The sequence below is a fragment of the Tachysurus fulvidraco genome, chromosome 8 (genome assembly GCF_022655615.1).
Source record: "Tachysurus fulvidraco isolate hzauxx_2018 chromosome 8, HZAU_PFXX_2.0, whole genome shotgun sequence".
NCBI lineage: Eukaryota > Metazoa > Chordata > Actinopteri > Siluriformes > Bagridae > Tachysurus > Tachysurus fulvidraco.
The window spans coordinates 25,680,160-25,697,271 of record NC_062525.1 but is presented as its reverse complement, the minus strand read 5'-3'; the positions used below and the strand labels follow the sequence as shown (position 1 = coordinate 25,697,271).

The following is a 17,112-nucleotide window of genomic DNA, read 5'->3' as shown; positions in this document are numbered from 1 at the left end:
TTGTTGTTGTTGTGGTTTACCACCTAAACCCATTACTGACTGTGTGTGTGTGTGTGTGTGTGTGTCTGTGTGTGTGTTTTCTTAACCTCAGCATCTGGCTGTAGCTAAAGAGTATGACACTGACTCTCTGAGGCGATACAGTTGGACAGCAGACGCTCTGGACAACGTCAACTTGGTCTCTAGCCCTGTCCATTCAGGGTAAGATGTGCTGTGTGACATACAGCAAAATTCTTTGTCTTTTTATTTAACAGTTATCAGTTTTTACTTTTCCAAACACTTTTAATGTCCAGTCTCTTCTGCTAAACGTCTACGCCGCTCTCTCTGTCTTTCTGTGTCCCTGCCAATGATTCTCATTCCTCTGGAGTTGTGAAACTTGTTCATTTTTATCTTTCCTTCCTCCAACTGTTCCATTTTTTTATTTTTGTTTCTTCGCAGTGTTTCTACTCCACTCCCTCGGTATGACTCCAGGTGATGATGGTTGTGTCCTGTGACTACACCTTCTTCTTTCTTCTCTGCCTGCTACTTTTCTTTCTTTTCTTCTTCACCCACAGAACAAAATAAGTCGAAGTCGAAACTAAGCAGAACGAATCGAATCGAATCAGGAATTCCTACTAAACAAGTTTATCGTTCGATGTGCTTTCATACAACAGCTAGTTGTTAGTTAGTTCGCAGATTGGATTTGATTAAACGAGCCATTTGAAGAGAGCTCCTATTGAAAAGAACTCGTGATGTACAGTTAAAATTAGTCGTGGCCTAATGGTTAGAGTTTGACTCAGTGTCATACTCTTTAGCTACAAATTGAACAGTTCAAATGTATTGTGAAAGTGTTGGAAATTATTTAGGTTACCAATGTTAAAGGACCTGCTGAGGACAGAGATGTTCAGTACTGCTGTCATTATTGGTAAAATCAGCAGAAGTGAAAGCCAATGCAGTCAGTATTGTTGGTAAGCTATTACTTGTTCACCTGGTTTTGATAAAACACAGAAAAAAGTTTGAAGACTCTTTTTTTCCAGTAACACAAACACCACATTTGCTTGTTGAGTGATCTACCTTGGCAGTTTATGAAAGACTTTAACTTCTAAGCCAAAGCTGTTCGATTGTTCTCCTTTAACACGAACACAAGGATCTATGACAAACCATGGCAAATTTTCTCCATGAATAAATTGCCAGGGCTGAGCTCTCATGTTTCACCTTCCAGCCTCTCAACTTGTTTGCATCTTTCCTCTGGTGTTTGGTTGTGTGAATTTTTTATCACAGCATGGAAACAGTCCTCACTGGTGGTCACTGACGGTCAAAGCCTCTTTGCCCTTTCCCCTTTTCATCATCGTGCTATGTTGTTCTTTACAGGTTCCTGGTGAGCTTCATGGTGGATGCTCGCGGTGGCTCCATGCGAGGCAGCCGCCACAACGGGATGCGCATCATCATCCCACCACGCAAGTGCACAGCCCCGACTCGCATCACCTGCCGCCTGGTCAAGCGGCACAAGCTTGCCTCGCCACCGCCCATGGTGGAGGGAGAGGGACTGGCAAGCCGCCTAGTGGAGGTGGGCCCTGCCGGAGCCCAGTTCCTCGGGTAGGTGATGCTCTTCTACCATTTTTTGTTTATTCTTTACTCCCCATTGCCATGAACCCCATCTGTCTTTGGAATGTGTGGTGGCTAGGCGATTTGGCAGTGAGACTAGCACCAAGCCAGTCTCTGATACTTGACAGTAATGCTGCAATACATTGCAGAGCTCAGTGTAGCATCCAAGAAGATGATTGAACTTCCCCCTGAACATATGATCACTAAATGTAAATGAGCTCCACTTAAACAGAAGTTACACAGTAGTGACTAGAGAATGCGAAGAGGGTTTTAAGGCTAAGACTATTTGAAGTGACTAAATGAAACACTAGTATTCCTGCAGCAATGATGGACTGTTTTGTCTTCCTCCTTTTTGTTCCTCTAATTGCTGCATGGATGTTATTCAGTAAACTCCATCTTCCCCGAAAACTCCCCCCTCTTAATGAGGGCGAGAGCTTCGTTAGCCGAATCCTGCAGCTTGGGCCTCAAGGAACAAAATTTGCTGGGTAGGAGTGTGCCGCTGAGAAAAGATGACTCTGCTCATGGTTGAAGCCATTGTTGATTTTGTTTCTGTTTTACTTTCCAATCACCCGTTTCTTTAAGGCTTTCAGCGGACTAGCGAGATCGCTGAAAGTGGATCATGCTCGCTGTACTGTGCTTGTTGGGCATGTTATCTGCTGCTGTTATGGCTGACAATTTTTGCCCATGTTTGACCAAACTCAGACACCCACTGTGCCATCCCATGTGGGAAATGGATTCATTTGCTCTTTTCTTTCTGGAGAAGGTATCATTCTTCTTGCAGTTTCAGACCAAGGCATTATAGAGTATAGAGATGATATTTATTATCCTGTAAGATCAGGAAATGCAAAAGAACAAAAGCAACATAGCTGGAAAATATACTGAAAGTCAAAAGTTTTTGAACACCTGATATTTTACAGACCTTTACTGTAGCTAACTAGGCATTTAAAGTAAACAGCAGCATTTGTCTTGCACTTAATGTTGGCTCAGCTGCTTTAAGCTGCTAATGTCCCTGATATTAGAAGAAGCACACATACAGACCCTACAGTAAAAAGTCTCTAAATACAAATTTTCAATGGAAGGCTTCTGTGATATTTTCCCGTGTTTAATCGACGTTCTACACCCGAACCGATAAGTGTTGAGAAACTTCTGACTGGCAGTTTTAATGTACTTTTTTCATGGTACCTTCTCTGGGATTATACATTGAATGTAATTTTCTGTTTTATCATGACTCAGTGTGGACAGTGTCTTGCTTGTCTGTATCTAAATGTCACTTTATATTTATATACAAATTCATCTTTGTTAGCAATGTTAGCTTGAACTTCTGCCGTTTGAACTTTTTTTAACCAAATTTTGAACGTATGCTGATTAAAAAATGTTAAAATATCCTTAAAATATTACGGCCCTGTATATCTTGGTGCTTCCCCTCCTCTACCTCGGTTAACAGTTAAAGACTGATGAGTTGGTTGATTTAAAAAAAACAAAATGCTGATTATTTAGAAGCAGGGACATCACCAACATGTGCAGGGTCTCTGTACTCCGGGACCAGAATTGAGAAAACCTGAATAAGATGTTATTCTATCCGTTAGTGCTCAATTTAAAAGGTCTGGAATGTTTTTCATTTTCTGGGGGTATAAAGCACAAAGTATTGCCGCTTGGTAGAAATAAATATGTAGGTCTATTTGTATCGTACACACAGACTTGTATATAAATGCTCTGATTATCAGGTGTACCAAGTGGCCCTCTGTTGCACTGCTGAAGTATGCCCCTATGCATACCATCATCAGTCATTTCTTAATAGAAGAACCTCTTTAAAAGCATAGTCAGCTCTTAGTGTTGTATGGTCTGTCCTTGCAGCCCTGTGATAGTGGAGATCCCTCACTTTGGCTCCATGAGAGGGAAAGAGCGTGAGCTGATCATTCTTAGGAGCGATAATGGAGAGACTTGGAAGGAACACCAGTATGACTGCAAGACCGAAGCCCTCAATGAGCTGCTGAACGGCATGGACGAAGGTAGGACATCGTCGGGACACTAAAACGCTATAATTAGCAGACTGGCATGTCTCTGGGATTTAAGTTCCTATTCATGTGATTCAAAGTAAATCACGGAAAAAGAAGCAGGAAACGTGAACAGCAAAACATAACAGCAGTAACAAGTACCAAGTACTAGAGGTCTTCTCGGGTCTAAAGAAATGTAACCCGACCCGAAGTGACCCGAATCACTTTTTACCCGAACCCGACGTGCATATTTTTTTTTTTTTAAGAAAGACCCGACCCGAGACAAACCCGAAAAAATTAGACCCGAGTCCGACCCGACCCGTTGGCAATTTTTACCAAAAAAGTAACCGCTACAGAGTGGATTCAAAATTGATTGTCAGGTCTGTTTCAACAAAAATTAGCTTACCGCCAGCCACACGCCGCCAGCCACACGTCGCAAGCAGTCTTGGCAAACAGAGGAGAGGTTGAAAAAGGACTCGAGTCGAGGCACACACACACAGTCTCCTCGGGTTCGTTCGGTAAAAACACATTCATTTTAAATTACCCGAGACCCGACGACGCTATTATTATACCCGACCCGTGTCCGAGGCACACGTGAAGCTTTTAGACCCGAACCCGATCGGGTCTCGGGTCGGACCTCGGGTTTTCGAATCTAAGTGGACCCGTGAAGACCTCTACCAAGTACCTCCGGTACCACGGGAGCACATCTTGTCTGGAGAGCCAGTAGTGGTTTAGTCCAAAGAGTCGTCTAACAATGCCTGTAGTAAGCCAGTGCCTTCTGAGTCTTGAGCTTGGAAAGCATTAAAGCTAAACATTTTTATTATACACTTACACTCACCAGCCACTTTTAGGCAGTTCTACGATAAAAACCATGCAGGTCAAGAGTTGGTCATGTCACCGGCAACAAAACATTCCTGTGCACAGCAGCAGTTCTGTAAGAATACATGTTGTTGACGAGAGACGTCAAAGCTGACACGAAGTCTACTGTGACATGTGATATAGTCTCCTGTAGTCTTCTGCTGTCGTAGTTCAACCACATCCAGGTTCAGCATGTGGAGCATTCTGAGATTTCTTTCTGCTCACTGTTGCAGTAAAGAGTATCTACTCCCATTGTAAGACAGTTACAAACAGCCTTCCTGTCTGCTTGAACCAGACTGCCCAGTCTCGTCTGACCCCAGAAAGCTTTTCACCGTTCTCTGTGAACTCTACAAATGTATATTTTTTCAGCACAAGATGATAATTGTACATGGTTTGTCCCTAAAGAACTGGAGAGCATCGAAGACCTGGAGAAGAAACGCATCTGTCGAATCATCAGTAAAGACTTCCCACAGTATTTTGCCGTGGTGTCACGGATCAAGCAGGAGACTAATCATATGGGTCCCGAGGGAGGGGTTCTCTCCAGTATGACTGTTCCTCAAGTCCAGGCCTCTTTCCCTGAAGGAGCTCTCACCAAGAAGATCAGGGTTGGACTTCAGGTATACAAACACTTAAATGTCCAATCGGAGTTTATAGAGTTATATTTTGAACATTCACAAAATTTTTGCTTGAACATATTCAATTACTTTCAATTACCACTCTGTGGATGACAGACAAGTTCTGCAGGTCATTGTTTACTTGGTAAAGTCTAACAGAATAAAGTAGAACTGCTCGCTTGCTGTTCAGACCCAGCCAGTCCCAGATGAGACGGTGAAGAAGATCATAGGCAACAGAGCCACATTCAGCCCCATAGTAACAGTGGAGCCACGTAGAAGGAAGTTCCACAAACCTATCACCATGACTATCCCCGTGCCTCCTCGATCAGGGGAAGGTATGAACAACGGCTACAAAGGAGACACGACACCTTGCTTACGTCTTCTGTGCAGCATCACAGGTAAGATTTGTCCGCAAACTTCTCCGCTTCTCTGATACGCCTTTTTATCAGCAGCGGCTTGTATAATAGCTTTTCTAAAGTGCCGTCCATCTCATCTCCTGCTTTTTTTTTTTTTTTTTTTTTGATCGGTTTGTGTATCCCATGTTTCCTTTCACATACATGCTAATGAGGGCTCTTCTTCAGGTGGCACCTCCCCTGCACAATGGGAAGATATCACTGGGACGACTCCGCTCACTTTCTCCAACGAATGCGTCTCGTTCACTACCAACGTATCTGCCAGGTCTCTGTTTTCATTATGCTTCACAAAGACATTATAAATGTATGCATCTGCATCTGCAGAGAAAACAGATTTGGTAGAAACATTTAAAATATAGATACCTCCTGTGTTTAACTTAAGTCTAAATATTTTGTCTTATTCTAACAGGTTCTGGCTTGCAGACTGCCATCAGATTCCTGAGACAGTATCTTTGGCCACTCAGCTCTACAGGGAACTCATCTGTGTGCCGTACATGGCCAAGTTTGTAGTGTTCGCCAAAATGAATGATTCTGTGGAATCCAATCTGCGATGCTTCTGCATGACGGATGACAAAGTGGACAAGACCTTGGAGCAGCAAGAGAACTTTGAGGAGGTGGCCAGAAGCAAAGACATTGAGGTTGGTCAAAACAAACAAACGAAAAAATCTCGTCTCCCATCTGTCCGATTTTATCACGTATAACAAATACAGTGATACCTCGAGATACGAGCGCATCGACATGCGAATTATTTGAGATACGAGCTGTGATTCGACCAAATCTTTGCCTTGAGATACGGAAAAAATTTTGAGATACGAGCGTCCGAGCCGACGCCGCCGAAACAAAGATCCCTAACAACCACGTGCGAGATACGAACATCCGAGCCGACGCCCACAACAACAGTTAAGTTAAGAGAATTTCAGTTAAGTTCCATTGAAGTGTAAAGCAGCATTAAGAGTGTACACTAGCGAGTAAGTGAACGAAAGTTAAAGTGTAATTCCTCCTAACTCCTCCGCCTGTTTACTCCTCCCTCGACCTCCGTGCGCATCTTCCGTTAGCTCGAGTCGTCCGATCTCCAAGGTAAATAATACACTTTATAGTAAAACCAGTTTATTTTTTTAACATTCTCTTTTATCACTGTATGTTTTTATGGGATGCACGAGCAAGGTCACGAACATTAAACTCGTATCTCGAGGTATTACCGTCTTGTGCTTTTGTTTAGAGACGTAAGAACACCTTTCATTTGTTCATTTGGAATCTGTTTAAAGGTTTTGGAAGGGAAGCCAATCTACGTGGACTGCTACGGCAATTTAACGCCTCTGATTAAAGCCGGACAGCAGCTGGTTCTTAATTTCTATGCGTTTAAAGAGAACAGACTGCCGTTCTGTGTGAAGGTAATATGGTTCGTTCTTTTTTTTTGTTAGCTTTCAATTTACACGATGCATAGAAAATATCCGCACTAGAGATTATTAGTTTTTTTGCACTCTACGTACGGCGGCCTGGGAGTCCCTGGTTTTCCGTATTATTTCCCGAGCCGCCAAACATATGTTAATCCATTAGGACTGAATTCAAATGGTCATGATTTGTATTGTTCATGTGTTGTTCATGCTTATCTGCTCATTCTACACCAAATCACCGAAGGTGAGGGACAACAGCCAAGAACCTTGTGGACGGCTGTCCTTCCTCAGAGAGATTAAAAACACAAAGGGGCTTCCCCAAACTGCCGTCTGTAACTTAAACATCACTCTGCCCGCACTCAAGAAGGTAAGGTTGTAATCGAGTCGTTTGTGTCATATCATGTCATCTTCATACTCAGGAAAAGGTAGATCAGTGTTTGCAGTGATAAGGGATAAACTTGGTCAAAACTGCCTGAGTGTGTCTTTTATCTGTTTTGAGCTTCTCTCTGGTCTTTGCTCTGGCTATGGCTGACCAAATCAGAATTTTTTGATTTGGAACCATGCTTTGGCTGATGGTGCACAGGCTTACGCTTGTTTTTCAGTGGTATATTTGTGGTTGCTTCCTGTATCTTTTTCAGTTGATTTTTATTTTCTGTTTCTGTTTCTTTGCTATGGCTTTGCGGTGGCTCTTTTTTCTGTGTGCTCACAATCGCCCTTTTCACATCCTGATGTTTCTTACCCCTTGCTCTCCATTGCGTTATTCCCCGTTTCTGCAATGCATCTTGGGAACCAAAAGGATATGGACTCAGATCCTGATGAAGAGGTAATAGTCCTGTCCCCTCAGTTCCATGTGGTGTGCTGGTGATTCATTTGCTTTAGTTTCTAGATATTTGCTCTGTCAAACCACACATTGTGCAGCAATTGCCTGTCATGGGGCTTTATTGTAAATTTGCATTGGCTTATTAACTCCATACACTGTAAAACCACATATATTTCATATCACTGGCCAAAGATTGCCATCATTTTTATTTATCCATCGTTGTACTCTGTCACATTGCTTTAAAGATAACCTATGGCTTAGTTTACTGATTTAAGATTGTTACCTAAATTAATAAGCTTTTAGATCCAATCTACATAACATGTCTATGGGGATTAAAAATAATGTTAATTCTAGTCCATATATATATATATGTATATATGTATATACATATATATATAATATATATATATATATATATATAATATATATATATATATATATATAATACTTATATCTAATATATATATATATATATAAATATATATAATATATATATAATTATATATATATATATATAATTTTTTCAATAACATTATCGTAGCACAAATAATGAGAGTGTTTGGTTCACATCATCATCATTATCTATTTACAGCAAGGCACCGAATGCACCATATAGAAATACTACAAGCTTTGTTTTATTCTTAGATGTACTTACAATTTACAATTTTTGCTGAAGTTTTGAATACAGAAATAGAATTTTATATAATGGCACAGTCAGACAATTTAATGCAGCAAAGTCAGACTACAAATTCTGAGAGTAAACTCAAATTATTAGCATATTAGCTTGACATTCAGGGCTGATAAGGGGGGGAATTTATAGGACATTTTTGTTATTGTTGTTGCAGACTGAAAAGCCAGAACGACGTCATACCTTTGCATCTCTAGCCTTACGTAAGCGGTACAGCTATCTGACTGAGCCTGGATTGAGTGAGTGTGATATTTCATTAACATTCTTGGGAGACTAACATTTATTAGTGTGTAAAGTTAACATAAAAGCTAACGTTTGACCAGTCTGAACAATTTACCAATTGAAAATGCAAATGTTATATCTGCACATACTTGCCATGCATAACAAAGTCCTCATGCTTGTTCTGTACAGTTTCTTTTTGCATGGGTTATTATGATATTTAAGTTGCTGTGCTGTGCCTGCTCACTTTTTAGATATTGTTCACTCTCTATGTTTCTCATTAGCAAGAAAACAATGAATTTATCCATTTAATATCCATAATATTTCTTTCTTTACCTGACATAAAAAGTCATAGTCTGTTCTTTTTCATTTCTCCCTACAACTACTGTAGTGTTGCCCCTTTTGGCTTTGTGATTGTGCGAGTTTTCATTTATTTTTTGGACAGAAATGCATGGAGAGTCACAAAGAGACTTTCTCTCAGATGCTTTCACAGTTTGCACCGAATTGCCTGTCACCAAGACTACTCGGTTCTGCATGATGAGTTATTATGGACTCGAGACCTACTCACCTAGCCTGCGTATTGCAATCGTAAAATTTTCTAAAGCTCAGAAAACAAGATAGCTTTTTTTTTTTTTTTTTTGTCTAGTTATATTAATTTCTGGTTTGTCAAAACACCCGAATTTGGAAATGAAACTGTTTTTTTCCAAACAGATAAAAGGCACTTTAGTAAAATCTTGGTAGCCAGTAACAGGGGAATGTACTGTAGCACATCTAAAGTCAAAAGAGAAATTGTTTTCCTCTGGGTTCTTTGCATTTGTCTTGCCATTTTGCAGTTTGTTTATTGTGTTATTTATTATGGCGTAGTGTGGTTTTATTTTTGTGATTTATTTTTGTCGTTGTTTGGGAGGGAGGGTGTTGTCTTCTCCTTTGTTGCGCTTATACGTTATTATTTGTGCCATTTGTGGACCATGGATCGCAGTGAATTTTTATTTATTTATTTATTTATTTATTTGTTTATTTATTTATTTATTTATTTTGGCTCTTCATCAGTCAACTCATGTGTACCACCATGAAAGTATTGTTCTTCTTTATTCTATTATACAAACACCACTGACCAATTTTTTTCCCCTCTGGTCTCTCTGTTTCTTCAACCATTTTTGTTGATTTTTGTGTTGGATTTTAATTTATCTATTTAAAGAAACAGTTGAACGAAGTACAACAAGAACACTGCCTGCTGGTTACCCTCACAAACCTGTCTTTTCAACAAGATCTTACCAGGCATGGTCCGCTGCTCCTGTTACCATCCCTGGGCAAACAAAGTGTGGACTGGGTTCCCTCTCCAGCTCACCTTCCAACACGCCATCTGCTTCGCCATTAAAGTCAGTTTGGTCAATAACCTCAGCTTCTCCTCTGAAGTCCACCCTGGGAACCACAAATGCATCTCCTGTAAAGTCTGTTAGTGACATCGCATCACCCATTAGAACATACAGATCTATGTCTTCACCTATAAAAACTGTTGTTCAGCAAGGCCAGTACCCTTCACCGGTTTCTAGTGGTCTCATGTCTTCATCTTTTAAAACCGGCACAGATCCTGTGTCGATCAAGGGACTGGCTGCGTCACTTACTTCGAGACCTATCTCTGTACCACCATCTGGTTCTATACTTGATAGATCATTCACCATGATTACGCCCCCTGAATCTCCAAAGTCAGTTTCAAATATGTATACACAAACTTTGTCTCTCCGATCAACTCTTACCTCCGCACCTACCGCAGCAACACCTACATTTAAAACATTAACAGGTCTGTCCTCTATGAAAACGTCTCCAGATCGAGGTACAGTCTCCAATGGGACAATTCTGTCATCATTCTCTTCATCAGCTGGGCCTGCCGTTGCCTCTGCTGAAACAGTCCTTCTTAACGGATCTGTGTCACCAGTCAAATACCCCTCTTATTCTTCTATATCACCCCGTCTCCTTTCAGAAGGAACTAGCAGTTTGCAGGAGAGGATACAAGCTACAACACAAGCAGCTGCTTCCAGTGTTAGCGCAGCTTTTTGTGAGGCTGAAAAAACTCTAATTGGCTATTCTACATCAAGCTATGACACAATCAAATCCATGTCATCTCCTCTGAGATCAAATGTGTCAAATTCAATGTATGCTTCCTACAGAAGCCCTGGTCCTTCTGGTGCCCCACTATCGACTAGTGCTATGACCGTACCAGTTTTCTCCGTAGTTAATGTTCTTCCAGAGCCCCAAGATAAGAAGATATCCGACACGGTATCAACTGTTCCTCAGACAACACCAACATTTACCTCCAGGTCTAAACCTTCAAAACCCCAACTCTATATCCCTTCAGCAGCATTTAAATCAGCCAATGCCACATCAAGTCAAGATATAATGCGTGACGTGGCAGACATGAAAGAGGGTCTTATTAAAATGACTGCCTTATTGCAAAACGATGCCACTAATGTATCAAAGTCGTATCAGTCCCAGGCTACCAGGGAATCTAAAATGGAAGATGATGAACCTTTCAGTTTAGTTGAGAAAGTGAAAGAAGATCTTGTGAAAGTCAGTGAAATCCTCTCTAAGGATGTACTGAGTGAGACGAAAATCTTTACTAAGGACCGAGCATGTGAGGATGAGTGGGAGGAGTTCTCTAAAGATGAAATAGAGGAGGCTCAACAGAGTTTAATGAAATCTCATCCAACATTTGAATCCACCCTTCCTGTTAGACCACAGTCAGTGCAAGACAAAGACTTGAATTTAGCCAAGGTGGTTGACTACTTAATGAATGATATCGGTGCTAGTTCGCTCACGAAAATTGCTGGTGAAAAGAGTAAATACCATGAAATTAAGGAGGGAGAGGAAAAGCAGAAACGTACGTTCAAATCTGAGCATAAACTCAAAATGCCGCCTCCAGGAATTCGCACGTCTCCTTCAGAGAAAGATTTATGCAAATTAACTGATTCTTACAGTGGAACAGAAGCGATTTTAGAATCCCCTGACGACTTTTCCCATGATCAGGATAAAAGCCCACTGTCAGACAGTGGTTTTGAAACCCGAAGTGAAAAGACTCCCTCGGCTCCTCAGAGTGCAGAGAGCACAGGGCCCAAACCTCTATTTTCAGATGTCCCTATTCCCCCAGTCATAACAGAAACCAGAACCGAGGTCGTTCACGTGATCCGAAGCTATGAACATCCTGAAGAGGCCTGTGAGCCCATACTAGAAGAAGCTGCCGCATTGCAATCACCTGCTTGTATTGAACCCGAGTCAGCTGCTGGCTCAATCAAAGACAAAGTAAAGGCCTTTCAGATGAAAGTCAGTTCTGAGGACGATTCTGTAATGAGCAAAAGTATGTGTCTGAAAGAAGAAACTCATATAACCACCACGACTAGAATGGTCTACCATAAACCCCAATTAAAAGAGGCAGGCTGTGACAGAATTGAAGAAACCATGTCAGTTCGAGACATAATGAAAGCTTTCCAGTCAGGGAGAGACCCTTCTAAAGAATTGGCTGGGCTGTTTGAACACAAGGCTAATAAGGATTCTATCAAAGGAGACGAATTAACACCACGGTTCCTTGACAAAGACACAAAACCCAAAGTTGAAAGAATAATCGAGGTTCATATAGAAAAGGGCAACACAGACCCAACAGAGGTAATAATCAGAGAGACAAAGAAACACCCCGAGTATATATGCAAAGGCAGCCGTGGTCTGAAGGAACTTTCTAACAGAGTAGAGGGTGATTTTGGGGCTCTACATGAAGACGAACTGTTTACTGCTGAGGAAACACTACCCTCTTTCTTAGAAACATCTAGAGTCAACACACCCGTTCCTCAGGAGGAGGAGAGTCGACCCAGTTCTGCTCAGCTCGTTGCCGATGACTCGTATAAAGCTTTTAAACTACTAAGCCAGCAGTCTATCGAATATCATGACGATGAACTGTCCGAGCTGAGGGGAGAGTCGTATAGATTTGCCGATAAAATGCTTCTTTCTGAAAAATTAGACGCGTCACACTCTGATACCGAGGATTCATTTGTTAACCAGGGAGGTGGGAACACTCCTGAGTTAGGAGCAGAAGGATTTTATAGCCCCAAAAAAGAATCAATTTTCAGGTCAGCAAGGGACACATCTGACAAATTTTTCCATAAAGATCAGTATGACAAACTGACGGTGTTGCACTATACGACAGAACCCGGCAGCCCCAAACATACAGTTAGGATGCACTTCACCCAAGATAGGCAAGACAGAAATAGAGAAAAACTCATATACGAAGATCGCATCGACCAAACGGTTAAAGAGGCCGAAGAAAAATTGAGTGAGGTTTCGCAGTTTTTTAGAGACAAAACAGAAAAGCTAAACGATGAGCTTCAGTCCCCTGAGAAAAAGCCTCCCATGAGAGACTTCAGAGAGACTCGCTCAGGCCCAAGCTCTGTGTGCAGCAGTCCTCAAAAAACAAAGCCCAAAAGTGACGTAAGCTCCGAGGAATGGGATAAGGGGAAACAGAAATTGTTTGGTAGCATGAATGATAGAAAAAGCGCCAGTTTGCCAAGCAGCCCAGAGAGGCATGTGCAGTCACTCTTAAATGAGGACAAATCTAAACAGGAAAACAGTGCTTGGCAGTCTAAGGCAGGTGACCCAGTTCAAGTTAAGACTTCCAGAGTGAGCTCTGTTAGGCTCAAATTTGAAACAGAGGTCCAAAATCAAGAGAGAAATATGCCAAGTACACAATCAAAACCACCTGTGAAAAAACTTCAGGAAAGCAAATTACCTGTTTATCAGTTTTTTGCCGGCTCAAAGGCTCCAAAGGTAGATTCCACGGAGGAAGGAAAGCCTTTAAACAAATCCACAGAAAGTGATAAAAGTAAAGTGACTTCTGGGCAAAATTCAACTTTCAGCAAATTTGGCACTGCATCATGTTCGTCAGAAACAGCAGACAGCGTTTACGGCAAGCCACAGTATGAACAGGTCACTAAGCCTAAATATGACACAGATGAAAAACCTGATGTCGGTAAAATCAGAACTAGTGAAAAAACCTGTAACTCCTTAAAAGATGCTAGTAGTATCGATAAGCATAGCACAATCAGTGCTGACCTTAAAGGGCAACATTTTAAAAATGTATTCGTAAAGGAGGTCAAATCAGATTTGCCATCAAAAGAGAACCGCACAGACTGTGATGATACACAAATAAAGACCCTTAAAAAAAAGATTTCGGAATCACAAATTCCTGTGAGAATGTCATCCAGTCCCCCGGATGCTGATCAAGGAAAGAAAGTGAAACAAGATACAGTTGTTAAACAGTCAGAAAAGAGCCCATCACATATACCTACCTTAGCTAAACCGAGAGTTCAGGGTCGCTCGGAAGTGTCTAGGGAAGAGGCTTCGATGAAGACATATGAAGGTTCTGTAGAAGGTGGTGGTATCAGAGATCCAGGTTCAGGTAACTACAAGGACACGGTGGAAAAGGTTACCACAGTCACCACCAGAGAAAGTTTCAAAGGACTGAAGACATTACCAGTTTATGTAAGTGTGCAAGTGGGAAAACAAGGCGAGAAAGATTTAGGGACGAACGGATCAGTCAGGAAAATAGTCGGTTCGGAGAGCCGAACGATTTACACGGTCAAACAGAGACAGCCAACCTCCCCTCAGGGTAGCCCGGATGATGACACTTTAGAACAGATATCTTTTCTTGATAGCTCTGGGAAAAGTCCCATGACACCGGAAACACCTAGCTCTGAGGAAGTCAGTTATGATCTCACTTCAAGGACCCCTGAATGTTTCATGGCATTCATACCAGGCAGTGCTAGTCCAATAGCTGAAGTCTCGGAAGAATCGGAGGATTCCGAGCAAGGCAAAGTGTTTACATATAAAGAAACTGCCCCAGAAAAGTTCTCAGGCAGTACGGCAGCCAACAGGAGTCAGGATAGCGGACAGAAAAATAAAGACAAAAGAGTTGCGTACATAGAGTTTCCCCCTCCCCCTCCCTTGGATGCAGATTCATCACAAACGGAGAAAAAAGGGTCCACTCCTTCCTTAGAGATAGACACCGATATGATGGAGGTGAACCTCCAGGAGGAGCATGACAAGCATCTTCTTGCTGAGCCCATAATTAGAGTCCACCCTCCATCCCCTGTGCCTCCCGGAGCTAATGACAGTGACTCAAGTGAAGACGAATCAGTATTTCAACCCATTCCTGTTAAGAAATATACCTTTAAAATCGATGAGCAGGACCAAGGGAAGGAATCCAAACCCAAAAAACATGACAGGAACGGCAATCATAAAGAACCCGGGATGAACGGTAACGGCAAAGCTGAGGATAATGACTATGAACAAAATGGCAACGATCAGTCTATCACAGACTGCTCGATAGCAACAACTGCCGAGTTCTCTCATGACACAGATGCCACGGAGATTGATTCTCTGGATGGATATGACTTTCAGGATGAGGATGATGGACTTCATGAAAATGATGTAAAAACATTTGGATATTCCAACGATAACAGAAAAGACATTTGGGCTTCAGAAAGCATGCTTAGGCCTAGCGACCGATCTTTCAGTCAAAGTAAACTAGAAGTCATTGAAGAGGAATCGCCGACTGAGGAGTACAAAAAGGCGAAAACTACGAACGAGTCCGCTGTTAAAAACGCAGAAAACGGGAAGGACAACGAAAAGGACAAAAAGCAATCAAAGGAAGACGGACTGTCTGAAACGTACTTTAGCTACAAGCTCGAGGAAGAGTTTAATACTCCGTTTAAAACTGTTGCGACGAAAGGCTTGGACTTTGATCCCTGGTCGAGTAAAGGAGGAGATGATGAAGTTGTCGATGCTAGAATTAAAGATGATGAGCCAAAGCCTTTCGGGCTAGCCATAGACGAGAGGTCTCAAGCGACTACCCCTGACACGACTCCTGCAAGAACGCCAACTGATGAAAGCACACCGACTAGTGAACCTAACCCATTCCCCTTCCACGAAGGGAAGATGTTTGAGATGACCCGCAGTGGTGCAATTGACATGAGCAAACGGGATTTTGTTGAAGAGAGGCTGCAGTTTTTCCAGATTGGTGAGCATTTATATGGACGGAGACCTGGGAATAAAAGGGAAGGGGTCACAAATCCAAGTGTAGTCACATCACAACCACAGCAAGTAGAGCATGCACAGGTTAAGATGGATAACAGCACAGTAGCATCATACAATATCATTCAGATTTGCGCTGATCGCTCGGACACTCCATCTCATGACAACATTATGGAGCCACCCTCATATTCAGAAGTCAGTTCTAATTTGTGTTCCTCTTTTAAGATAGGAGTCAAAGACACATCTGGTGAGAATAAGGATTTGGTGTGTATGGACTGGGACAGTTTTACAATTAAGACATCACTAGCTTCAGAAGGCCCCAAACCAGAAACAAGTACAGAAAGCCAATATGAGCCAAGGACAGATTTATCAAAGACAGAGCAGAAATGTATCCAGACACAGAACTGCAATAATAATTGTAATCTACAGGCTTCCAGAGTTACACATAAGTACATGCAGTCCAGCACTGTAGAACAGCATCAGCAGTCGCATCCCGAGGCCAGCTACTTTAAGCCTATTTCAGAGGATTTCCATAAAACAGACTCAGATATAGTGAGAGAAGAGAGCTATGATATGAACAAGGTAAATGTAAATCCACAATGCCACCAACAAAGTGCTGCGTACAAAGAAATCGTAATTCCACAATGCAAGGACGTTAAAAGAAAGACACTAATGTCTAGGTTGCCGATACTGGAACATCGTTCGACAAAAGGCTATAGCTGTGCAGGTATGAGGTTACAGCTGTCAATCAAAGGAATCAAACAGGGGCCCAGTAAAAGACTAGACCCGTTCCCCATTACAAAACCCGAAACTCGCATCCCAGTGTTGAAGGTTAAGAAAGATCCTAAAAGTTCTTCTTCAATAGGGAAATGTAGGACAAGCACATTAGTGAAAGAGAAAAGAAGAACTCAGGTAATAGTAGCTAGAAGTATGTCAAAGACAGACTCTCGAAGCTCAACAAAAAGTAAGACAAACCAGAAGCAGGTGCAGGCCGTGGGCAAAAACTCGAAGGCTAGTGAAACAGTAAAGCTTGTGGACTGCCATGCTGATGAAGACAAAAAGATGCAGGGAGATGATAAGGATGAAGAAAGGAGCACATCCAGGAACACATCTTTGTCAGAAGCATCCCAGCCCTCCACTACATCCAGGTCTGCTAGAGACGTGAGAGCAGAGGTTGAGCAGGCCGGCAGAGACAGGAGGAGGAGGAGGAGGAGTAAGAGGACGAGTGGAAGTGAAGGCAGTCAGGGTGCTGGGTCTCAAGTGGCCCCTGGCGTGGAAATCGAGCCTAGTTTGTAAAATTTTCCACTTGTATGATCTTAGTTGCATGAACCATTGTGATTGCTTGTGGCGTGATTGAACTGTAGATGTCTTCCTATCATTATTTCATCTTTCTCTCTTTGTGTACTTGTGTCTCTTGTTATGATTTCACTCTATATGATGTAGTCAGCTTTACCGTA

At 42.0% G+C, this 17,112-nt stretch overlaps 1 protein-coding gene across 5 annotated transcripts in view; it reads left to right on the top strand.

Annotated features, from left to right (window-relative positions):
- ank3b (ankyrin 3b) overlaps window positions 1-17,112 on the top strand; it is a 108,620-nt gene that overhangs the window by 82,937 nt on the left and 8,571 nt on the right. For 2 of the 5 annotated variants that reach the window (XM_047817188.1, XM_047817189.1), the window contains exons 29-40: window positions 92-198; window positions 1,348-1,572; window positions 3,436-3,590; window positions 4,839-5,050; window positions 5,238-5,445; window positions 5,629-5,725; window positions 5,870-6,098; window positions 6,726-6,851; window positions 7,099-7,221; window positions 7,651-7,677; window positions 8,520-8,601; window positions 9,780-16,943. In XM_047817188.1, the coding sequence (XP_047673144.1) occupies window positions 92-198; window positions 1,348-1,572; window positions 3,436-3,590; window positions 4,839-5,050; window positions 5,238-5,445; window positions 5,629-5,725; window positions 5,870-6,098; window positions 6,726-6,851; window positions 7,099-7,221; window positions 7,651-7,677; window positions 8,520-8,601; window positions 9,780-16,943 (8,755 nt within the window). The remainder of the gene's footprint in view (window positions 1-91; window positions 199-1,347; window positions 1,573-3,435; window positions 3,591-4,838; window positions 5,051-5,237; window positions 5,446-5,628; window positions 5,726-5,869; window positions 6,099-6,725; window positions 6,852-7,098; window positions 7,222-7,650; window positions 7,678-8,519; window positions 8,602-9,779; window positions 16,944-17,112) is intronic. The other 3 variants (XM_047817191.1, XM_047817193.1, XM_047817190.1) reach the window with 2 other exon arrangements.